The sequence below is a fragment of the Cupressus sempervirens genome, chromosome 5, assembly GCF_028749045.1.
Source record: "Cupressus sempervirens isolate cs-2001-9-10 chromosome 5, ASM2874904v1, whole genome shotgun sequence".
In the NCBI taxonomy this organism is placed as follows: Eukaryota; Viridiplantae; Streptophyta; class Pinopsida; order Cupressales; family Cupressaceae; genus Cupressus; species Cupressus sempervirens.
The window spans coordinates 636,105,625-636,131,330 of NC_143122.1; the positions used below are offsets into that span (position 1 = coordinate 636,105,625).

The 25,706-nt window shown below is 33.7% G+C and overlaps 1 protein-coding gene across 2 annotated transcripts; it reads left to right on the plus strand.

Annotated features, from left to right (window-relative positions):
* Positions 1 to 1,372: 1,372 nt before the first annotated feature.
* LOC149557504 (protein ENHANCED DOWNY MILDEW 2-like) lies at positions 1,373 to 24,453 on the plus strand. 2 transcript variants are annotated; one of them, XM_089832158.1, is made up of 20 exons: positions 1,373 to 1,664; positions 2,609 to 3,104; positions 3,256 to 3,396; positions 3,502 to 3,598; positions 4,218 to 4,271; positions 4,427 to 4,590; positions 4,996 to 5,092; positions 5,195 to 5,293; positions 5,427 to 5,668; positions 5,776 to 5,859; positions 5,977 to 6,480; positions 6,567 to 6,711; positions 6,830 to 6,931; positions 7,306 to 7,398; positions 12,280 to 12,321; positions 20,755 to 20,865; positions 22,209 to 22,280; positions 22,453 to 22,571; positions 22,745 to 22,808; positions 22,896 to 24,453. In XM_089832158.1, exons 2-20 carry the CDS (start codon positions 2,770 to 2,772, stop codon positions 24,363 to 24,365), a joined length of 4,035 nt encoding a protein of 1,344 aa, XP_089688284.1. In that variant the 5' UTR covers positions 1,373 to 1,664; positions 2,609 to 2,769; the 3' UTR covers positions 24,366 to 24,453. The 2 variants fall into 2 exon arrangements, with proteins under 2 accessions (XP_089688284.1, XP_089688285.1); XM_089832159.1 differs by having other exon boundaries at positions 1,500 to 1,664; positions 2,558 to 3,104.
* The last annotated feature ends 1,253 nt before the right edge of the window (positions 24,454 to 25,706 follow it).

Sequence of the window (25,706 nt, forward strand, 5' to 3'; positions counted from 1 at the left end):
ACCTTAGCAACCGAGAACTTCCTGCTTGTTGTCGCCCTGGTTTGGTCATTGTGTAGGTGACGACAACTGCAGAATGAAGTGGCAATGTTAATAGGCTACAAACCCACCAAACCATGGTAGGTGGAGGTTGAAGGATGCATTTGCAATGTGAATGGTGCTAGAGGGAGGTGGAGGAATAGTAAGTGTTCCCCCTAAATCCACAAGAAGTCTTTACTAAAACACCATCACTTATGCTTAACACATTACATTCATAACAAAATACGCGTGCGAAACAAATACAAAGAGATCTTTTTGCAGAAAGAAAGCATAGCTACATACCTTGTGTCCTTTGCTTCAACTCCAAAGTCTCAACCATTGGTAATCATAATGTGAGAACCGAACCAGAATGCACTAATTTTACTTGTTGACAATGTTAGTTGCTGCAAACACATTTATTGCACCCTTTTGCACCACTGACTTTCTACATTTTTGACATGCTATAAATGAACATTAATCTCCGACAACTCGTTTATGTCTAATATTAGTTTTTAGAAAGTCACAAAAACTCTAGCTAAAATGGGCTTCACCAATAGGAAATTTAGAATTTGCACTAAATAATTAGATTTTTTTACTCTTACTGCAAAAACTTTAGAAAATGGTCTAAGCATACGAAGAAAAAGTAAATAAAAGGGGGCCCAAAAAGACAAACACTTAGGTCCATTTGGTTCGTGAAAGATGACATAAATTGGCTTTTTCAAAATCTGGATTTGAATTTTTTTGCATTTGTCTCAAAATTGGCAAAATAGAATTAGAATTCTAGAATTCTAATTTTGTCTCAAAACCAGGTTTTCAAACTTCCTACTAGCAAGTAAAAATTGAAAATCAAATCCTGGTTATGTTTTTTGAGGAGTGTAAAAATAATAGATTGGACTACTTTTTGGAGTCTGCTTGCAACTCCAAGCTTATGCATAAAAATGCGTCTTCTCACTCATCTTCCGAGTGAAACAAATAGTTCAAATAAAATCCCAAAAATATAAATGAAGATTTGCAAAACCTTGATTTGGCTAAATACGAATCTCGATTTCCACAATTCCACCAACCAAATGGACCTTTTATAAAAACGGAAAAGCAAAGACCAGTATATAATTAAACAGAATCTTAATGAAATGACTATACAGCCATAGTACATAGGAATTTATTAATCATTTAGAAATTGTAAAGCAGTGGAATTCTAATTCAAAATTAAATAATAAATAATTATAAAAGTGGAATTCTAATTCAAAATTAAATAATAAATAATAAATAATTATAAAAGTTTAATCATTGTCGGCTGTGTAGACGCTTCCGACTCTTGATACGCCATAAGTTGAAACAGCAGGGAAAGAGTTGAATTATATATGTTTTATTTTAACAAATGTGTCTTCATCTCTCATATATGATAAATAGGTAGATAAAATTTTAACGTCCACGAGGCTAAAAATCCCCTATGGGACAGATGGAGGGAGCGATTATAAATTGATATTCTAGATTTTGGAACACCTACACGAGTTATCGGGGGCGCCAAAAAAATCTCCATTTCTGCAATTACTGGAGGCATAGTGTTTCGCTTGCATTCATTGCGAGTTCCATCTGGAACAAACCCTCTTTTTCGAGCCGTTAAGGAGGACATTGAGATATTATTATTGGTATGTAATTTAGGTTATTTGGTCTTTAAATCTAATTTGTTTCATAGCTGTTTTGATTCTTTAGCCTGTTGGATGGGGGAAGACATTACTGGGGTGTCTCTGTGATGATTTCTATCATATATTTGTTGGAAGTGTGTGTTCTGATTAATTTCGTGAGATTTTGCTTAGGGTTTTCTCCGCTTTTATTGTAATCTTTGTTGACCATATTCTTGCCAAAAGCGATAACCCATTGAACAGAGACCTCTAACCAGATAGGCCCACTATTGATTTGTTCATGAACAAAACTCTGCAGCAGGATAAGAGACTGATTAGCTAATAAATTAAGCAATGCAATATCCGATAAGGAAAACAAGTTATATAAAATCCACAAGGCAACTCTTAGAATCTACGTTGGTGAACTTGGGTTAGCTTTGGTTTCAACAAATACTGGTGGTAGTTCTAGAGTGGTTCTGTTTGAGAAAGTACCCATGATGCTTATCTTATGTGTTTCGGGTTTTAAACTGTTGGGTTTTGTCATTTTGAATGAAAAAGTCTTTGCAGTTGGCTGTTATGGTGCGATTACTTGCAAAAAATTTAACTGGTGAGAGTTTTGCCAGAGATGAGATAATTTACTGTTGTGTTGATGTATAGGGAAAATCTTTTTTGACACTAAATATAGGTTTTAACAAATTTGGAAAATAGCCAGTTTCATGGTATATAGATTTTTCTCTTGTGAGATGAGAGAAGTTATATAATTTGGTATTTGGTTAATATCCAGGTAAGTTCTTTTTCGATACTTAATATAGGTTTTGCCTTTTTTTGAGAAATCGTCAGATTCAGGCTATATAGTTTTTTCTTGTTTTTAGTATTTGATGCAGGTGACGAGTATACCCTGATTTGGTAATTCAATGCAGGCATTACTGTTTTCAATCATAAGGTAACTTCTTTTTGTAAAATTGGCACAGTTATTGGTGATGGACGTGTGGTGACATTTTCCTGTCTAGTTTGGCACCTACAGAAAACCAAACAGTTGCTTCTGATATGGCACAGTTATTGGTGATGGACGTGTGGTGACATTTTCCTGTCTAGTTTGGCACCTACAGAAAACGAAACAGTTGCTTCTGATATGGACATTACTAAAGCTGAAAAACTGGAGAGAGTGGAGGAAGAAGTTGCAATGGCCGTCAATGGAGGTGATTCCTCAGAAGACGAGGCTGAAGTCATACCAAAGGTCGTTGAGAACTATTATTTTACAGATGAGAATCAAGAGCCAATATCCTTCACGGTCTTACCTAATGACATGGATGGGGATGAGAGAAAAGATGGCTCATGCAAAGAAGTTTTCTTAGAGGGTACTGCTGATGGTGGACTACAAAAGGTGTATAAACAGACTGTTTCATGGAAGCTAAATCTGGATGAGCAGAGACCTGTCGTGTATGCTATGATTAAAGACAAAGCCTGGTAAGAGGAACTGGGCAAATTGTATACTGGATTTTATTTTTCTATTTTTATTGCTTTTGCTCTATCTATCCTAATCAGTTAAAGCCATTAACTTTGTATCTTGCGACCTTCAATTGGTTTTGAATGTTCATATATATTTTTAATATTCCAGGATCCAGCTGCAGAAGCCCAGGAAAAGTTACGAGGAGTTAATCCGAAGCTTTCTCGTGTCTGCTCACTTTCTTCATTTTGCAAAGAGAAACCCTGAAGCCTCCGAGAAGGCATATTGGGAGCACTTACGGAAATTGTTTAGGTACATGTACAGATTAGTAATTTGGTTTTTACTTTAAACGATGAGTCTATGTTAGCAATATTTTGTTGGTCTAAATTTCTGAAATTTCTAATATTTCTTGCGCAGCACATCTGATGAGAAGCCAGCAGAATCTGATTTGTTAAAACATTCATCTATGATTGAAAATATGTACAGGAGGGTTGAGAATTTGAAAAATGCAGTTGTGAGTATCAATATTTTCATTTCTGCTAGTGTGTTAAAATATTGATGTATTTCACATTCATCATTTAAGGTTTGATGTCATCTTTGCAGATTCAAATTTCACTTACAAAACTGAATCTGATAGGTTGATAAAAAGAAGTGTAGATTCAGATAGTCAAACTTGTTTTTTGAATTTTCTGAATTCCTCCCCTTTGCGACATGATTCTTTTCGTTGTAATTTTCTTCATAGTTCAAAGATGTGTGGGGTACACCAGTTTGGTGGAATCATTATTTGTATTCCTTATTGTTGTCATAAACCTAAACTTTTTAAATTTTCCATGATCATGTCTTTGTCTAATGTGAAGCGTTAAATGGCATTTGGGTGTCTGAAGCTTTCTTAGTAGTGGCAATTTCGGTTTATGAAATTTAGTTGATGTGAAAATACTATAAAGCATTTTTGTTAGTGGAAATTTCCGTATTTGAAATATTTAGATTCACAATTTCATGCCTGCACTAAAAAGTTTTTGAAGGCATTGGTAACAACTTTTGTCAATGTTATGAATGGACACAATGAAATTGCAATTGTTTTCTGTAGGCACCAAATTACAAATGTTAATATTTACAGCTTGTTTTTTTGTCAGGTTCTGAAGAATTTTGTGGAACTGAAATTTAAGAAGAGGAAGCCATCTGACGAGGTTGGCTTCTGTCATGATGTGTTGGACTTTTATTTTGACTGTAGTTTTTACAGATTCAAAAATTTTACTTGTTAGGTTTTGTATCACTTGATGCTTTTCTGTCAGATTAGTAGTTGATATTTGGATTGCTTATTTTCATGATTTTTTAATGACAGGATGGGGATGATAATCCCAAAGTCAAAAGAGCAAAATTTTTAGTCAGTGACGAAGAATCTGACAGGGACATGGGAGAGGATGGTTTAGATGAGTCTGACGAGGAGGAAGACGATTTGTTTGATTCAGTATGTGCCATTTGTGACAATGGTGGGGATCTTTTATGGTGAGCTCTTTTTGCCAAACTACATTTCTTTGCTTCTCATACAAGGTACTTAGTTTGTTTAGCATTCAAACGTGGGATTGCTTGAAATGCCTGGTTAAGCCAATATTATTTTTTGTTATTTTGTTGAATCATGTAAAATATTCTCAAAATTTAGTACTGAAAGTTGCTCTGAAAAGCATTGCTAGCCAGGTTTTGTGTAAGCCTATCAGATATCATAATAATTCAACAAATGCACATCCACATCTTATATGAATTATAAACTTATGTTTTACTTGTCATTTGGCATTGTGGTTCTTCAGGGGTTTCTTTTAAATTAAGTTTTTCTATGTTTTTGCAACTGGCAGTTTCATGACATTGATGTCTTCGTAATTACTATTAATGCTAATATGTTTTTGTCTGATCTAGCTGCGAGGGGCCTTGCATGAGGTCCTTTCATCCAAATAAAGAAGCGGGGGAAGATTCAGGTTGTAAATCATTAGGTTTATCAAAGGCCCAAGTTAGGGTAAGTACGTTTGATATGCTTCTATTACTTTGTATAGTACATGATTTTGGTACACTTCAGATAATGTTAATTTTTCAATGTTTCTTAAACTTTGTTCTGCAGGAAATGCAAAATTTTTACTGCCTCAACTGTAAGTATAAGCAGCATCAATGTTTTGTTTGTGGAAAGTTGGGTTCATCTGACAAGTCTTTAAAACCAGAGGTAAGCTACATGACAATTAGTTGTCTTCTGATACCATTATGGTTCTTTTATCTATCTGTTTTTGGAGTTACGAAATCCTTGGTTTATATGACCCTGTATCAAGCTGATGCTCTTGCTGTTTCATTATCTATAGGTTTTCAACTGTGTTTCTGCAACTTGTGGCCTCTTTTATCATCCACGTTGTGTGTCAAGAATGATTGCACCAGAAGCTGAGGCAGAAGACCTTGAGAAAAAAATTGTTGATGGACTGCAGTTTACATGTCCCATACATAGGTGTATTGTTTGCAAGCAGACAGAGCAGAAAGATGATAAAGATATGCAATTTGCAATTTGTAGACGTTGCCCGAAAGCATATCATAGAAAATGTTTACCAAAGTGGGTTACCGCTGTTTTGGCTTTTATAGTATAATCATTTTCTTATTAAGAGGTACTTAGAAATTTTTAAAATTGTAATATATATGGTAAAATTTGATACTTGTCAGATCCATCCCTTTTGAAGACACAGATGATGAACCACAACGAGCTTGGGATGATCTCATCCCAAATAGGATTCTCATATATTGCAGGCAAGTAGTTAATGTTTACAACTTTACACTGTAGACAGTATTGGTGTTGGAGTCATTGCCTTCAAAATAATTTACATTCTATAATATTTGTTCTTTAATATTTGCTTCTTGCATCAGGAAACATAAAATTGATGAAGAATTAGAAACACCAAAAAGGAATCACATTGTATATCCGGAGTTGCCTTCTGCTGATAAAATTGTGAAAAGGAAACACGTCATCTCTCCCGAATCTGGTGTGGAAAGAAAAGCTGTAAAGAAGAAATTGAAATCACCATCTTCTACTGACGGAAAATCTGCTCTGGAATTTATCAAAGGCAAAATGTCTCCAAAACCATCTGTAAAGAAAGAAAAGGGTACATTGAGTGGTGCACTTCCAAAGGTGGGTAGTGGGTCTGATTTTCCTAAGAAGGCAATGAAGGGGACAGATATTTATTCTCCAATAAAGGGGGCTAAACATTCTATCTTGGAGATGAGTAAGAGTCCGGGCTTGAAACAGAGTAAATCAAAAGATTATGATTTGAAAAAGAATAAAGCAACCCTGGGATTAACTTCCTCTAAACAAGATCAGAAGAAAACTACTGTTGCTTTACCTAACTTTGTTGAAAATGACATTAAAATACTGTGAGTGCTTGTAAATTTAGTCTTTCTAGCCATTCTCAAAATATTCTTTTTATTGGTGTGCTCAACTAGTTTATGTTGTCTGACAGAATCATGGATATTGTTAAGAAATCAACATCAGGGATAAGGTTAGAAGATGTATACAAAAAGCATCAAGTGCCGTCAACGCACAACAATCATATAAGGAATCTAGATAAATCTATAACTCAAGGAAAGGTTGAGGGATCTGTCGAGGTAGGTTCTCTTTTACCTCAAAAGAGTAAGACTAGTCTTTTAGGTGTCTAATTTCTTGATCATTAATTTGTAATTGATGCATAATTTGTACCAAATTAAGTTCTTCGCATTATGGCAGGCTGTTCGCACAGCATTGAAAAAACTTGAAGAAGGTGGCAATATTGATGATGCTAAAGCTGTTTGTGCACCAGATATACTCCTGAATATGGCGAGATGGAGGGTATGATTTAGAGTAGTAAATCTATGTATTCTTTTCTAGGATTATTCAACATTTCAACAACTCCCTTTCATAGCATGTGGGACTGCAATACTAGAACTAAATATTGGAATTTCACTTGCACTTTTTATATTCATCCTCTTCTGCTTATTTCCTAATAGCTCGTGATAAAGGACCATTTGTGAAATATGTTGGCAAACAAGTTTTTTCTTTGTATCCATTTGCTATCTTAGGAAAACTTTTTTTTCTTCCATTAGCGTAAAGAGATGACCATTATACCTTTTTTATAAGCGATAAAGTTTTTAAGTAGTAGAATGGTCTGCGTTGAGCTTTGAATAACATTTGGAGAAAATGCTTTTTATTGGAAAATTGTGCAGAACAAATTAAAAGTTTATTTGGCACCATTTCTACATGGGATGCGCTATACATCATTCGGTCGGCATTTTACCAAAATTAGTAAACTGCAAGAGGTATTCCAGTTTGTTATCTTCATTGTTCTGTCTTATATCGTTCTGCATTTCCATGTAAAGTTGTCAGCACTATTGTTATTTATTGGGGCAAGGAAACACTGTTCATTCATTTTTTTGAGCAAAAGTGTGGTACTAGTAAGCTATGATTTTTTTGATAGTTTTTCTTTATTTGTTTCAACTAACATTGCCTGCAAAATAATTATTATGTCTTATTTAGGAATGCTAGATTTTTCAGAGGTATCATTGTTGGACACATGCTGACGGCTTAGGGCTTATTATTTTGACAGAAACCATAAATCATGCAGAAATTATCTAAATATAAACCATCAAAATTAATTTATGACAAGATTCCTTCTGATGAATTATTTAGAATTTGAGCCAGATGATTCGTGATCTTTTCAAATTCTGCACTGTTGAGTGGCACAGATCTGATAAACTGCATATGCCTGTCTTTTCATTGGCACTGCTCATATTAAACAGTTGTAGCATAAGTTGAAGACTGACTGGTTTTGTATAGTTGGCATAATCGCCGAAAAATCGGCAAGTTTCTGCTAATCGCCAAGTTTTCCCCAGATTTAATTGCAACTCGGCTGGAGAAAAAATTGCTGATTGATCGCTGAGTTTTTGCAAAAATTCAGCAAGTTTTTCAGAATAACTCTTTTAAAAAAAAAGGAAAATTATTATTTTTAATTTTTTTGTTAAAAACAAAAGGCAAAAAGCCTATATATATTATGCAAAATAGAGAATTACAGTATGCTAGTAGAGCTGGGAAGAGGAAGACGTAATTGTAACGATGTATTTACTTCTAGTGTGACACAAACTATTTACTATTATGCTTCATGCCATCAACATTCTGTACAAGAATGTGATTTTGTACCCAGTATGCATTTATATATATCTAAACTCTGCTTGTTACTTTTATGTTCTCTTTAATTAACTCATTAGATGCATCTTCTCATTGAAATTTGCAAAAAGATGTATTTTGAATTAAATTTTAGTAGTTTTTTAGGATCTTGAGTTTTCCCAAGTTTTTTTAAAAAATGGTGGAATTTTTTCCCAAATAAACTTTTAGGGGGCTTGGTGAGTTGTTGCCAAGTCCAAGCTTTTCAACTAATTTCATCCTATTTAGTTTTTTTGGTAATTTTTGATTGAGGGGCATCTCTTCTGTCAGATTTACCTAGTAGCTTATGATGGCATACCTAGATTTGGATATATGGTAGCACACTCAATTTTTGTTTATAGTTTGGTACTAGTATCTATGATTTTTTTGAAACGAATCCAGGAAAACTATCAAAAAAATATGGTAGCATACCTAGTTTTTAATGTTTATAGTTATACCTTTACTTGTATGCAAAATTTGATTTACAATACTTATGCATCTTTTTATACTGTCAAGATCTGCCTTCAATAGCTGTAACCTTAGCATCAAACTATTGATGTAATGACCTTAAGATCTTTGGAACAATAACTATATCATCAAGGGTTTCTCCTAAACCTTTCAGAGAATTTTTAACTTCACCTTCTCTCAAACATTAAGCCATTATGTAAATTGTATTATGCAATAAGCCTGATAACATCTTGATACCCCATAGATTTAAACCTTGGAAGGGAGTTCCATCCATCTTAGATGTCATCTCAGCCAACACAGCTTCTTTTCACTCGTTTTGCACAATCAAATCATTTGTCCTTGTTCTTCTATACATTTTCAAGTTTGTAGGCTTCTTAAAAGCATTAATTTCCTTTCTCCACTTGTACCCTACTGCTAGAAGTCTGTGTAAATGCTATTAATATTTACTGAGCATAGACTTCAGGAAGTGGAGGATCAACATCAAAAGGATTGTAACAATTTGAAGAATCAGTACAATTCTTATTAGCTTCCTAGCGAAGTGTAACTGTGTCCCTATCCAAGAGATGCTTTGAAACTGAGCAACCTGTTCCTTTAAAAGTTTCCTCTGGCAAAGGCCAGTATATTATCAGTTCAAGAAAATATAAACTAATTTAAGATATCAACAATCCTTTTGCGTAGAGATGGTCCAACATTAAAGAATATAACTCTTTTTCTTTTTAAATTATTTTATCATAAGCCAAAGCAGATTGCCTCAAGTATGTTCCAAAACCACACCTTTCCTATTGAAGCCTTTTTAAAAAAGCAAAGGTGAAATTGACGAACTTGGACAACCAGTTGAGAGATTGTCTTTGGAAATTTTCTTAATTACAAAAACTTTACGATAATGGAAAAAAAAATAGGGACGGAGTCACCTTGTCAACCCCCCTGTGAAATGTTGAGAAAAGTCAAAGGTACTTGCATTAACTATGGTAGAAAACCAAGCCTCAATAAGTACACTTAGAAGTAAAAACCAAAAGGTTAAAAAACCCAATCACCATCCTTGTTCCAAAGAAATAATCTTTGCGAGTAAGTTCTCGAGCATCTCACCAATAGCTTTAGAAATAATTATATATGCTGAATTGCAATCAGAAATTAATGCAAAGTCTATAAAGGTAAAGGTTTATATTTTTTGGAAACAAAGCCATGGAGGTGCATTCAAAAGGGTGGCTTGAAGGCCTTTTGAGGTGAAAGCCTTGACCTTTCGAGAGCAAACATTACCACATTATTGTAGGAAAAAACACATTGCAACACTGTCGGTAGACCCCAGATTCCAACTGTAGTATAAAGGGATGAAATGCATTTGGAGAGAAGGATCTTTGGCATTACAAAGTGGAAACATACTGAACTCATATCTGGTTATAAAAAACCACATCCTCATGATTTTCTTCACCAAAAATCTTGCTTTTATTAGCATTTTTTAATATAGAGAAGGGAGTTTAGCTTTGCTTTTGATTGAGTTTAGCAAGCTGGTTCACGGCTTCTCTTTGGCAACCCTAATATTTTCACATACTTTATTTTTTCCAAGAAAACATGCATTATTTCATATAGTCAAGCTTCTTAGAAAAGTAAAACATTATGGAGACCAAAATAGGAGGGCAATCATCCACCAGTGCTTGATCTCCTGGAGAAGAATCAATTGTTGGAGCCAAATAAATTCAAATTTAAAGCAACAATAAGATGAGGGATAGGCTAAGTTAGTTTTTTAAAAACTGTTGTATCAAAAAATCAATTAAATCGAGTGAAAATATAACATCGCTATTATACAAAAATGGAAAAAAAGGCAAGCAGCATATAATATATAGATGTGAAAAATGTACTGATGATTTTTTTCTGTCTTTCTGATGATCATTTATTGTGTGTGCAACATAACATACAAAGGGAACTTCTGAATTGCGAGAATACAATCATCACATTTCTGATCTTTTGAGTTCTGTAGGACATCCATAACAAAGAAAACAATCTACATAATTGTTAGGAAAGAGAAAAGGTTTAGAGCCACCTTTTATCCTGCAAGACTGAATTGTATCACAAATCTGACAGTATCTGCAAGAGGGAGATCATCACTTGATAGCTTTCTCTCTATTTGCCGAGCTTGGAGTCTCCTACACGCCTGTCTAGTGGAAGTGGTCCTCATGAGGGTAAAGACACGAGAGTCTTCCACACAACTGTTCATATGTATATTCTGTGTATTAATGATAGGCCAATAGACGGCTGTTACAAGTTACTTGAAAAACTAGTTATGAAAATATGCATACAAAGTACATTTCAAATGTAGCTTTGTCAAATTTGTGAAATAGTGAATTTACAAATACTAAACTCTAAGATATGAATTGTATTTGTCAAATATGTTAAATATTATATCGACAGTGATATTTTCATTCATCACTGTTCAGTTGAAACCCTAATACATTGGAGTTGACACAGGGTGATTTGACCTCCTAATGTACCACAGAAAGCTAGAAATGTGTCCACAGAACTCTTGGAGAAAACAAACAGATAGGTGCAAAAAATAATGGTCCAATACTCACCGGTATTGGCAAGACAAAGCATACGCAAAAGGAAGGAAAACATGTTAACCACTTCCTCTCTCATGTAACCAAGAAGCTCTTAGCTAGGCGGGTATGTTAAAAAAAGGAAATCACAAAATTAAAATACTATTGACTGTAATCATTAGTTAGTTAGGAGACCAAATTGGACAGATTTTAATGAAGTAAATATATTTTAGGACAACATTCACATGTCAGTTTGCAAGTTACACAGCTTATGATTTCCCTGAGACATTTACCATATCTTGTTTACTGCTCCTTAGAAGGAAGAAATGATGGCCATCATTTCATTGGAGGTCATTGCAAATTTGATTATTTATAGTGATTGTCAAGCGATTAATGAAAATACACCTAATTTTGTGACACTGAGCAGAAGGGAATGTGGTAATGGGAAATGTTTTTCAGTTTACAGTCATCCAGACCTCACCAGATCTTACTCGACAAGCTTCATAGAATCATTGCTGAGGATTTTTAAAATTCTCCATTGAGAGATACTCCAACCTGCTGTATCCTGCTGAAGACTGAATTTTGTTTTATCATTGTGACAGTCCATTGCAATCCATCTCAGATACTTGTATGCTATGAGTCTCTGGTTCTGGTGTAACATCGACTTTTTAAACAGATAATGTTTCTTGACTAAATAAACTAATAGGAAAATCCTCCAAAAGCTAGAGCAATTTGTTGTTACAGACTAAATTTGTCCACAAAGATGACATTATTTCCCCCATACATTGTGTTGATGCATTTTATTGTAGTACAGGCTTATGTACTCATAAAAAGAGTATAAATTATAGATCATTGCTATGGGTCACAAGAAGCAGTTGTCTTCAACAATCTTCATATGGTTGAAGATTGCATTTGTTTTTTAATTGTATTTCCTTGTTGATGTTGTTGATGTGATGTTTTGAATATTTTTGGATGATTGTTAACTTAATCTATTTGATACAGGTGGTTGAAAGGCTTCATTGGTATGTGAACGAAGGTGACATGGTAAGGAGCTTCATTTTCATCTTGTATGCTATCCTGAATATTCAATCTGTATCTTCTGCATGATATATTTGAAAGAAATCTCTGCATGCAAATCTTGATATAAATGCATATAGTGGTTACTTTGTTTTAGATGCCGACTTTCATTCCTCTGTATGGTTTTATTGGTTATAAAAGCAACATATGTTTGCAATCTTATAATGATGAAGCTTATAATTAAGCATGAATGTTTAATGTATGACTCTAAAGAAGTTACTCAGATTCCTTACAGATGATAATATAAGCATGTAAACAGAATATAAACAATTACTAGAATTGGTCACTGGGTTTAGGTCTGGGCGTTGAGGATGTTTAGCTTGTTTCCACAAGTTTTGAAGATTATCAGGATTGATTACATTGGGAGTCCTGCCACAAATATGCAAACAATATAGTAATTTAGAGTTCAAAATCATTTGATTAATCATATGTGAACTGAATAAATCAATAGATAGCATATCAAATTGAGCTAAGCATTACATTTCAAACCTTCTTATCCTAGGTATTACTGAGTATCCTAATTTGTTTATGTCCTAATGGCAACAATTAAGGCACCTCCTATGTTTCTCAGTGATTTGGAGAGAGGATGCAATCTCCTAGGAGTGGGTATCAGGTATAAATGAGAATTTTTCAAATTTTCAAGAACTTGTCGATCTTTGACATACTCAAGACATTACTCAAGGATCTGAAATTTCTATAGTCATAATTTTTTGAATGGCAAAATTCACAAGATCTTGTGGTGGGTTGCTCAAAGCGAGAGGGGATTTCAAGATGGGCCTCGTTTGTGAGAGCTCCTCGCATTGCATATACATGGATACAACCATATTTTGAGGCCTTTTATAAGACATACATAGTTCCATGGAGTTTCCTAGTGAGGTTTGTGGGGGTGAGTTTCAGGGAAGTCCAGGGCCTAAATTTGAGAATGGCTCTATGGAGATGCTAACTAAGGTTCCATTAATAGTAAGAAATAATATAATAATATGGTTTTATTAGAATCAAAGAAGGAAAGTCCATCATTATAGATTGAAAGGAATTGATAAATAATTTAAAGAATTAATCCAAGAGAGTTTGAAATGAAAACAAAGTTATTGTAAAATCAAAAAGCTTAAGAGATCTTCCTAAAGATCAATACAAATGGAGACAAGATTCTGAAAGGGGAAAGCAAAGAAAACCCCTTGTCTAATATTATGAATGAGGGCACAGCCTATGAAAGGGGAGAGAGAGCAAGAGTGGAGCAAATTAGTTCATTACAATAACATCAAAGTGATGTGTAGAAGAGTTGAAGAATTGAGAGAGAGACATCTCTTATACAGATATGAGAATGGATTTGCATGTGGTTGCATGTGTAACTCCTTATCTCTGAATGCCACCATTCATAAGGAATTGCAACAAATGAGTTGTCCTCACATGTGTACTAGAGGACAAACAACATAAGGGATACCTTGGTTTATCCCATTTAATAAATATATACAACCAAGAAAAGATTACTAATTGTAACAGATATTGTCATGGTTATTTGTATTTAATAACAATCATAATACCTTATTTAAATTTACCATAAAAATATGATGATATTCTATCATAGACAAATGTTCAGAGAATAAACTTTAGAGGAGCAAATAGGGATCGACACCTGCATTGTTGGAAGCAAAGATGGGATCATAGATAATAAAATATGAAGATAGTTACAGGCTTATTTTCTTATTTCCCAATGTTATATTATGTTCACAAAGGAATATAAAAACCCTAAAGTGTATTCAACAGCTGGGTAGAGAGGACCACTGATTCACAAACTTGCATTGGCATTCTAATGTGATAGTATGATGAAGTGGCTCCTCCCCTGGCATCAGACCTAGAAAAATACCCATGAAAATATGAGAACACATAAAGATTAATTCTTGTTTGGTTCTATATATGAATAATTTCATTTACTCCGTATTATTTTTTTGAGTTTTACTTTTCATCAGATCTGGGGCAAGTTTTTTTCCGCATGTGAAACCCTGCAAATCAGACAACTGTAATTATGCAATTTTTCAGACCTGTAGTTATTGTATGCATGTTGTACAATGTTCATACCCATTGCCTAATATTATGAATGAGGGCAAAGCCTATGGAAGGGGAGAGAGTGAAAAAGTGGAGCAAATTAGCTCATTACAATAACATCAAACTGATGTGTAGAAGAGTTGAAGAGTGAGAGAGGCATCTTTTTTATTGAAGATGAGAATGGAGTTGCGTGTGTAACTCCCATTTTTATGATAGCCACCATTCATAATAAGTGTGTGCAAAGTGCCAAGATCCTCTTACGGAGGATAAACTAATTTCCTTGTATAAGAAATTGCAAGAACTGAATTGTCCTCACACATGGACAAGAGGACAAGTAAACTCATGTGTATTAGAGAACAAACAACATCAGCGATACCTTGGTTTATCCCATTTAATAAATATATACAACCAATGAAAGATTGCTAATTCTAACACCCCCCTTTAATCTTTACTTCGGGAGATTACATCAAAGGGTATCGAACCCAAATTCTTACAATGAAATTCAAATTTCTCTCTAGAAAGAGGCTTTGTCAAAATATCAGTAACTTGATCTTCACTCTTGCAAAGGATGAGGAACACTTGCTTCTTCAATGTGCTTTCTAATGAAGTGACGGTGGAGACAAATATGCTTTGACTTTGCATGGTATATAGGATTCTTTGCCAAGGTTATTACACTTTGATTATCACAATTCAAAGGTGTAGGTTCTTGTTAAGGTAGACCCAAATCTTCAAGTATTCTTCTAAGCTGTAGAGCTTCTTTAGATGCATTGGTACAACTTTTATATTCAGCTTGGTAGAGCATGTGGAAACGAAGGTCTCTTTCTTACTTTTCCAAGATATAGCACTTGAACCAACAAAAAAACAATAACCACAAGTAGATTTCCCATCATCGGGATCTCCACCTAAATCAGAATTAGTAAATCCTTGTAAAGTAAAATCAGAATTTGCATCATAAATTAATCCTAGATTAAGAGTTCCTTTGATATATCTTAATATTCTTCTAACAACTTTAAAGTTTGTTTGTTGAGATTTGGACATAAATCTTGAAATTACACCAACACTATATGCAATATCGGGTCTAGGAGTAAGATAATTCAAACTTCCTACAAGTTGTTGATAAGAAGTAACATCAACAAACGAAGTATTTGTGTCAATCATTAACTTAGTTCCTAATTCATTTGAAACTAATCCTAAAGATCTTGAGCATACTTACTTTGAGAAAGAAAAATACCTTTGGGTGTTTTGCCATATTTGCATCCCTAAGAAGTAATGTAGAATTCCTAAATTAATCATTTGAAATTGTTGATCAAGTTGAAACTTAATAATAGAAATTAGAGTGTTAGAACTTGAAGTAAGGATTAAATCATCAACATATAGAATAATAATGATAATTTTATCTTGAATATGTTTAATGTATAAGTTGGGATCATTTTTACTTCTATTGAAACCTTGAGAAATGAAGAAAGCATAATTTTGGAATACCACTCTCTAGGAAATTGCTTTAAATCATAAATAGTTTTCTTTAGTTTACATACTAAATATTCATTACCATTTTTAACAAAACCTGGTGGTTGAGCCATATAAATTTCTTTATGTAAGTCACCATTTAAAAATGCACTTTTAACATCCATTTTATGAATAGGCCAATTCAATTTTGAAGCTAAAGCAAGCACAATCTTTATAGCAGGCATTTTAGCAATCGGTACAAAAGTTGCATTGTAATCTAAACCTTCAATTTGAGAAAATTCTCTATCTACTAACTTAGCTTTAAACTTACTAATTTCATCATTGGCATTGAGTTTAGTTTTATATAACCATTTTGCATGAAACTAAATTCTTACCATGAGGCAAAGGAACTAAATCCTAAGTTTGATTAGAAATTAAAGTATCACATTCAACTTGTATAGTTTTTTGCCAGTGAGGTTGAACCTTAGCTTGTTCCATAAGAGAAGACATCAAACCATAATTGCAATAATTAATTCTCCTAGGTTTAAGTCCACCTATTCTAGTACGATAATCATTTCTTTCATTAAGTAAACCTTGAAACCATTTAGGTTTTCTCTTAGTAGTAATAGAGTCATCACTAGGGGAAGAGTCGTGATCTATAAATGCATCATTAGTATCAACATTATCATCATTACTAGCATTAGAAGAAATAGGAGGAATAAAGAAGATACTTGGAGTAGGGTTTAGAAAATGTGGTTGATCCTCCACTACCACATTTTAACTTTAAACCTTCAAATTCATCATCTTCAACCTTGGAACAATCATGTACTCCATTTTCTGCAATAGAAATATCTCTTGCAATTTGTACTTTGTTAGTAAGAGGATTATATGCTCTATAACCTTTAGTACTTTCATCATGCCGAACAAATATAAATGGATAAGATTTAACATCTAATTTATGCTTTTTCTGTTTGGGTTTGTGAACATAAGCAATAGATCCAAATATCCTCAAGTTTTGTGAATTGGGCTTTTTACCCGATCAAGTTTATTCATTATATTAAGAATATAAGTGGCACAAGCTGTAGCTTCAACCCAAAACTTGTAATCCATATTTTTAGCATGTAACATGCATCTATACATTTCCACAATATTTCTATGCTTCCATTTAGCCACACCATTTTGTTGTGGTGTATAAGGAATAGTAAGCTGATTTTTAATCTTGAAAGATCATAAGTAAGAATGAAAATTATTATTAACAAATTCAGTACCATTATCAGTTCGAAGAATCTTTACCTTATAATCAGATTGCCTTTCCCCAAACATATGAAATTTAACAAATCTATCAAGTATTTGATCTTTACTATGTAAGAAATGTATCCAAATTTACAAGTGAAGTCATTAATAAGAGTAAAAGCATGACGAGATTTTTTACCATGAGATTTTTTATTATTTTGATTATTGTTATTGACAGCTTGCTTCTCATTTTGCTTTTCAAAACAATTATTAGTTACATGACCTTCTTTCCCACAAAAAGCTCAATGGGGTTTTCTATTTAGACTATTATGTTGATTAGATGGTATTATTACAATTCGTATAGGGATTATTATTATTGTTAAAAGGCCTATAATTAAATTTATTATTAGAATAATTGTTATGATCATGATTATTATTAAAGTTATGATTTTTATGATTATTATTGAAATTATGATTATTAAAATTTGATTATTATGATTATTAGCTTCCTCTTGACGCAATAAATTTTGAAAACATTATAAGGTAATTGAGTAGATAAAGTAGGAATAGCAAGTTGAGAATGCACATTAGTGATAAATTGTTGAAACTGCTTAGGAAGACATTTATTTAAAATAAAATAATGGTAATTAATCTAATATCAGTTAGAGTAACACCTAAACCAACTAATTGACTTTTAATAGAATCAAATTTAAGAAAAAATTCATCCATACATTCAAAATCTGTATACCTTAAATCTTCCAAATTGTCTTGCAATTGAATCTTGGTTGGATTTGGTAGGCCTATCATAAGTTTTCTTTAAAATACCCCAAGCTTCATGGGCAGTAGTGCAATGAGCAAATAGAACATTCAAATCAAGGTTAAAGTGATATACCAATGGGGCAAAGCCTATGGAAGGTGGGAGAGAGAAAGAGTGGAGCAAATTAGTTCATTACAGTAACATCAAAGTGATGTGTAGAAGAGTTGAAGAATGAGAAAGAGGCATCTCTTTTGTAGAGATGAGAATAGAGTTGCATGTGTAATCACATTTCTATGAATGCTACCATTCATAATAAATGTGTGCAAAGTGTCAAGATCCTCTTAAGGAGGATAAACTAGTTTCCTTATATAAGTAATTGCAACAAATGAGTTGTCCTCACACATGGACAAGAGGACAAGTAAATGACATGTCCTCACATGTGTACTAGAGGACAAACAACATAACGGATACGAAAGGTTACTAATTCAAACAGATATTGTCATGTGTTTCTGTATTTAATAACAACCATAATACCTTATTTAAACTTATTATAAAAATATGATGATATTCATCATAGAGAAATGATCAGAGAATAAAGTTTAGAGGAGCAAATAGGGATCAGCACCTGCATTGTTGGAAGCAAAGATGGGATCATAGATAATAAAATATGATGATAGTGACAGGCTTAATTTCTTATTTACCAATGTTATGTTATGTTCACAAAGGAATATAAAAATCCTAAAGTGTGTTCAGCAGCTGGGTAGAGAGGACCGGTGACTCACAAACTTGCATTGGCATTCTAATATGATAGTATGATGAAGTGGCTCCTCCCCTGGCATCACAGCAAGAAAAACATCCATGAAAATATGAGAACACATACAGAGTAGTTCTGGGTTGGTTCTATATATGAATAATTTTCGTTTACTCCCTATTATTTTTTGAGTTTTACTTTTCATCAGATCTGGGGCAAGTTTTTTTTCCTCACATGAAACTCTGCAAGTCAGACAGCAGTGATTATGCAATTATTCAGACGTATAGGTAAGGTATGCATGCTGTACCATGTTCATACCAGTAATAAATAGGGTGAAATTAATATTGAGTCTAATTTATCAGATGGTATCGCATTTGAGGAGTGGAACATATTCCTTTTAAGCAAATTGAAATTCTGTTATGTTATCATTTTAGAAAGGCTGACATTATTTCAAGAAACTTTTATGTAAAAAGCAAAATTTCAAAGTTTCTAGTTGGTGACATGCATGTTGATTGCTTTGCGATCACATTGTTCTGAATGGCTTTTTGGCCAAGCAAAGTGATTTTGCATTCAGGAATGAATGAAACACATTTGATGGATAAGAGAACATGGCGATTTAGGTAAAATATTGTTTCCAAGTTTAGTACAGTTGAAGAATAGCAAGCCATAAATTGTAGATGTTAGAGTTTGTAGGTTAATCATCTATTAATTTCATCGAATAGAATCCTTGCGCTTGCATATCAATCTATAAGTTTCATTCGTTGTATTGTATCTATAAGTTCTCGTGGCACGAGTCATAATGAGGATGCTCAAAATCTGAACAATGAAATGTAAATTGATAGTATGCTTTTCCAATTATATTGATAACATGCTTTGCCATGAGTCACATTAAGTTTAATGCTCCAAGCCTTAGGGAAGTGTGAGTGAATTGATAGCATGCTTTGCCAAATGATGTTCATCATACCAAATGCAGTGTTGAGTGCAAAGTACTAGTAACGTTCCTTGCAAAGGATGAGGTTAACTTTTGTTACAAGTGGACTAAGTTTTGGATGCCAAGAAGTAATTCTAGAAGAGACAAAATTGAACAAGGAGAGCACACTGCAAGACTACTCAATATGGTGATGCACGATTAGTTAATTCTAGGCACACACTTTTCAAGAATGTAGCTACAAGATCATTAGTATATGGTGTCAAGCACTTTAAGGCCATCCGCATCATATGTTATTAGAATAACAACCAAAGTACTATGCTACAAATGCTATAAGATGATTGATTATATGGAAATGTAACACAGTCAAAAATAATATTTGAAATATCAATGACTCTATTACTGTCTTTAAATTTTTTATTTCCGCATTTGAGAGAAAAGCAATCAAAACTAATTAAGAAGGCTTATCATGGTATTGTCCAAGGATGTTGCCACTGTTCTCTCTCAAAGGAGAGCTTCAAGGTCATCATTGTTATGAGTTCCTTGTACTAGACATACTCTACAAAGCCTCCTATGGAGTAGATATCTTACATGTCTAAGAGTTGGACTCTTCTTAACAGAAAGTCGTGATATTTCCATATCCTGCCCCACCTTATTTCTTAGCCCAGGATTCTTCTATTGTTGGTGTTATGTATGCTTCCTATCTATCTTTTAACAACTGATGTTGATCATAAATATATTGCAGTTTTTGTTATTCCATACCTATGTCCATTTTTATGTTATTTGGACTCTGTATTAGGATTAAAGTTATATTGAAATTTTAAGAGATGTTTTTTAGTCATTTATATATCCTGTTATTACTTATATTTCTTTAAGGCATTATTATATATTATTACTTATGAAAGGAAACACTGGTCTAACTATTCTAATGACTAATTATTATTGATTGTACCTGTCTACAGTTTAAAGCTATTCATATTTTGTTTTTATTTCTTAATATTTAAATCTGTGAGCTTGCATTGTTTTTAAGCTTTAACAGTTCATGAAAACAATTGTTCTTCATTCTGTTTGTTTCAGGCAATTGAGGCCATAATTTTATATTAACTGATTATTAGTACTTATTCTTAATTACATAGTGGCACACTTTACTTTGTCTAGCTGAAAAAAGTGCTAGTATGATTGCAGTTTTCTGGTTGTATGATATACATTGTTGAGACTTCTAATATTTTACACCATTTGTAGATTGTGGATTTCTGTTGTGGAGCTAATGACTTCTCAAGGTTGATGAAAGCAAAGCTTGACCAGACTGGGAAAAAGTGCCTTTTTAAGAATTTTGACATAATTCAACCCAAGGTGAGGTTCATATATATTTATATTCCCTACATCTAATGAAAGGAGAGCTTACTGTTAAACATACATCTGTGCCACATTACCAGAAAGTTCAGAAATATTATGCGGCTCACTATGTTGTCATGATGATCACTGTCGTATTTTTAAAAATCGTGGGATCCTTGTTAGTAATATCATTTACACCTTGGAATATGAAGGTGACATACTCTATAGATTTCTTCTTTTTTCTTTGTTATGGAAGTTCTTCTTTTATTACATTTAGTAGACACACTAGAACAGGGATAGAATAAAATAAAATCTTGATTTATATATAGCTCTTAGATTGAATTGCCTTCTGTTACTAAAGGCAGTTAGTATGTTGATCCTTGAAGTGATGATGGTTATTTTCAAAACAACAGCATAAAAACACAGATGAGAGCTGTAATCCTTTCACTATGAATGAAGAAGGTATCTCACAGTGAAATTTATTCAAAAAAGTGATTTTTCCATTGGTTGGGCTATTGTTGAATTGACATGAAAGAATTGATGATTATTCCACATTTTAAAAAATCAAATCTGGGAACACTGTTGACCTGATCAGTTCAGGGGTAAGCACAGGCTTGGAATTTATAAAGGATAACATGGTGCAACTCATATTTTGCATGCAAATGGCTGGTGGCGCTGGAACATGATGGCCTGGCACATGTGTTAATTGGCACATCATCCATACAGGCATTTATGTAAAGTGCTGATAAATTGATTATGGCGCTGTTGTTGGCTTGCCATAAGCACACTCTTTGCCATCGTTATCCTACCAGGGTAGTTCCGGGAAGCAACACATTTGTTAGGTTTTAGAGCCTGCACTTTAAAATCCAGTGATGCCAATGATTATAGTTTGTAAATGCCCGAGTAGTAATTTGAGTTGCTGAGTGCTCTTTTTTCCTGGGTAGTTTTCTAAAAGGTTTAACTCTTGCTTTTCTATAGATGTAAAAAGGCAGGTAAAAATGCTAACATTGGTAAAAATTATAATGCTTGTTAAAATCAAAATGCAATTTTCACATGCTTTTGCTGTAAAACCATGTATTTTCTCTTTCAAGTTGTCAAATTATAATGTAATATATTTCTTAATTGAAGTTTACAATAAAAGGTTTCTTTAAAATAATATTGCTTTCTAAGTCGCTGATTTTTTTTTTGCGTCATTTGTTTTTGAGTATTTGCCGAGTTCAATTTTTTTGCCTTATGAATTACTCTGATTCCGTATCTTAGAGCTATGCCTTAAACTGATTGCTTAGTGTGAACTCTGCAACGAATAATTCTTGTATGGTGATGTTCGTCTGATATGTATGCATTGTTTCTGACATCTTCAGGATGATTTTGAGTTTGTGAAACGAGATTGGATGACTGTGATGAAAGATGAATTGATAACAGGTACCAGATTGGTAAGTAATACTGTACTCGTGCTGCTCTATACTAGAAGAGAGAAAATGATCTATCATTTAATTATATACAGCTGGATAGGACAAACAAGAAAGTCTAGTAGTCAAGAATTGTGTACTTCACCATGTTATTCTTTGTTTTCCTCTGATTTTGTTATAACTCAAATTTATTCAGATAATGGGATTGAATCCTCCATTTGGTGTCCATGCCGCCCTTGCAAATAAATTTATTGACAAGGCTTTGGAGTTCCTTCCAAAATTAGTCATACTTATTGTTCCGAAGGAAACAAAAAGGTTAGTCATTTCTGTTTTCTAGAGAACGTCATTGAACATGTACATACTGGAAGCTTTCTACAATTTATGAATTATATTTCACAAACTAAGCACACCTTGAATCAGGCTTTGACCTGTGCCATTGAATTTTATGGTTAGTATTAATCTTTTTGGTTTGTAACTTATCTAAACAGACTAGACGAGAAACCAGAAAGATATGATCTTGTTTGGGAGGATGCAGAGCTATTGGGAGACGAGGTTTGTTTACTTGTCAATAAATTGTGCAAGATTATGAATTTTTTTTCTTAGATTATGTTCTTATCACAACGATTTGCATTTTCCCAGTCATTTTATTTGCCAGGTTCTGTAGATGTTGATGACAATCAACTAAGCCAATGGAATACAATTGCACCACCACTTTATCTCTGGAGCCGACCTGATTGGACATCAGTACACAAGGAAATTGCAGTAAAGCAAGGACATTTAAGAGATCATACAAAAACAGTGGAGCATGGGGTTTCTGAAACAAAACCTTTGCAGTCATTTGAAGGGAATCTTGGTTTAGGAGAACATGAAAAGCAGGATCAGCAATCCACTGCTTTTGGACTTGAGACCATTAACAAGTCTGGTGTTCTCAAAGACAGTGCGAGGGAATCAAAAACTGACTCTTTATCTTTAGGACATCAACTGGATGTTCCAGATAAAAGCAAAGATGATCGTGTGAGTGGTAAGAAAGTAAAGTCACCAGTGAGAGCAAAGGGAAGAGAAGAACCTGTAGGGAGAGAGAGGTTCAACAAAGGGAAGATTGAGAAAAGAAAACTTGATGCAGACAAGTCTGAAAAGACCAGGTCTGAGAGCGAAAGGTCTGACAAAGACAGAAAAAAAGAGGCACCTGATAAAGGCAAGATTGAAAAGGAGCTGATTGTTTCATCACCACCCCTGAAGAAAATGGATTTAATGACAGATGATGAGATTGAGTATAATGGTTATATGCGAGAACAGGGTTCTGGACACATCAATGCTACAAATGGTTTGGGCAGAACATTTGATGGAGGACCTGATAGTGGTAATAGAGAATACGAGACAAGAGGGCTCCCGAGTGATGGAAATGAGTTGGGGCAGGAAATGAGAAGAGGTTTCCAAGGAAAATTACCCAGTGTTGATGAAGGCTATGTTAGAGGTTACCACAGAAAGTCTGGTGGTAGTGAGGGTTTTGGGAGGTTACATACCAGTACTTCAGAGGATTATGTGAGAGGAATACAACTTAGTCGGCCTGCAAATAGAGATGAGGAATATGCTCCTGCAGAAGTGACTAGAGGCTTCCCTAGAAGTTTGTCTGGCTTGGAATCTGACTATTCAGTTCAAACAGACCTACCAAGAATGCAGAACAGTGGACTGTACAACAGGCAGGCTCAATATAGTTATGATCCTGATTCAAGAACTGATTGGTTAATGGGGGATTCTCAAAGAGGCAGATATCATATCGAGCAGGCTTCTCGTAATACTGATGCTTATGCATCTGAATTCCATCGCTCGTTATTGTTAGGGAAACAGCATGAAGAGCCTTCACATCTTTCTAGGGGAACATATCAGTCCGATTCTTATGGGCGTTCAGAAATATCCTCATCAGTCATGCAGCGTTATGCTCCTCGACTTGACCAGAACATGAATTATGCAAGAGCTGTTGGGAACAGTTCCTTTGGAGCTGGGCAAGCACGAGGATCCGAAAGCTTTCCTTTTGATCCTTTAGCCTTTGCACCAGGACCAAAACATCCTTATCCACATCAAAGCTCCTCAGGCTGGATTGATGATTAAGCATCCAAAGCAATTGTGAACATCAACTACATTCTATCTGTGGTTTTCTTTTGCTGTGGTATTAAATATTTAATACAGCTTTCTGACATTTGTTTGTGTAGTCTCATTTTTGAAGTGCTGGTTTATTTCTCTATTTTCTAAACATAATGTTGGATTATAGCTGATTATTGTAAGAGTAGGAAATTAGTGCTTTTATAATCCAAATACTAATATTGGTATTGCTACCGATGATTTGTCTTTAATGGTGGTAGGCATTCTACAATGACTGGTGGAGTGGGATGGTGCGGGTGTTTCGATGTTATCTTTTTATCTTAGGTTAAATGTGCCAACCATCTACACTTCAAAATTATCAATTTCATCATAAAAAGAATATACTTTTAAGATTTAATTATTTGATAAATATGACATAAAATATTTGTTAAAATTATAATATTTTGAGATATAAATCATCATTTTTTTAAGAAATTAAAATAATAAGATTAATTTAGTAAAAAAACTAAATGAAGATGAAAGAAATATACATAGTTTTGGGTGTAGTAAATAAGTAGTTTGTAGTGATCTATCAGCATTTAATTAGATACAATTAAGGGTCAATGCAATGTAAGTTGTATATAATAGTATGCACGTTGTTCAAGTGATTTTGAAGTTCTAATTATGCACATTCCAGTGAAAGCATTAATTAACACAACTAGTGAGTCCTGTGTAATTAAAATTAAAATCTGAATAACAATGTTCATCTTCTTGCAGCCCTTTTCAAAATCGAAGGGTATTTTCACTTCAAAATTATATACAGAACTGGTCTATACAATCTAGAACTGTTCTTGTGAGACTTATTTCAAATTATACGTCAAAGGACATTTTAACATTTTAGGTCTGCGTAGTCCTTTACTGTAATGATCATGATCTCAATTTTAGATCTTGTCATTGAAATTAAAATCTGAATAACAATGTCCATCTTCTTGCAGCTTTTTTCAAATCTAAGGGTATTTGCACTTAAAAATTATATACAGAACTGGTCTATACAATCTAGAACTATTCTTGTGAGACTTATTTGAAATTTTACGTCAGAGGACAGTTTAACATTTTAGGTCTGCACAGTCCTTTACTGTAATGATTATGATCTCAATTTTAGATCTTGTCATTGAGTGTGTAAGAGATCGTAAATCATCAGTCATGGAAGGATAGAATGAATGAATGATAAACAGATTTCATATTTCTTTCTATTTCTAATCTTCTAATATGGATTTTAATTAAGAAGTTTGCGGTTAGCTTGATCTTGTCAACCTCAAACAAACTATGCATGTTGACTGCTTTTGTATGAAATTATAGTATATTCGAATG

Coding starts and splice junctions, on each gene's coding strand:
- LOC149557504 (XM_089832158.1), top strand. CDS start 2,770: ATGGACATTACTAAAGCTGAAAAACTGGAGAGAGTGGAGGAAGAAGTT. Junction 3,397..3,501: donor CACTTACGGAAATTGTTTAG/GTACATGTACAG, acceptor TTTCTTGCGCAG/CACATCTGATGAGAAGCCAG. Junction 5,294..5,426: donor ACAAGTCTTTAAAACCAGAG/GTAAGCTACATG, acceptor CATTATCTATAG/GTTTTCAACTGTGTTTCTGC.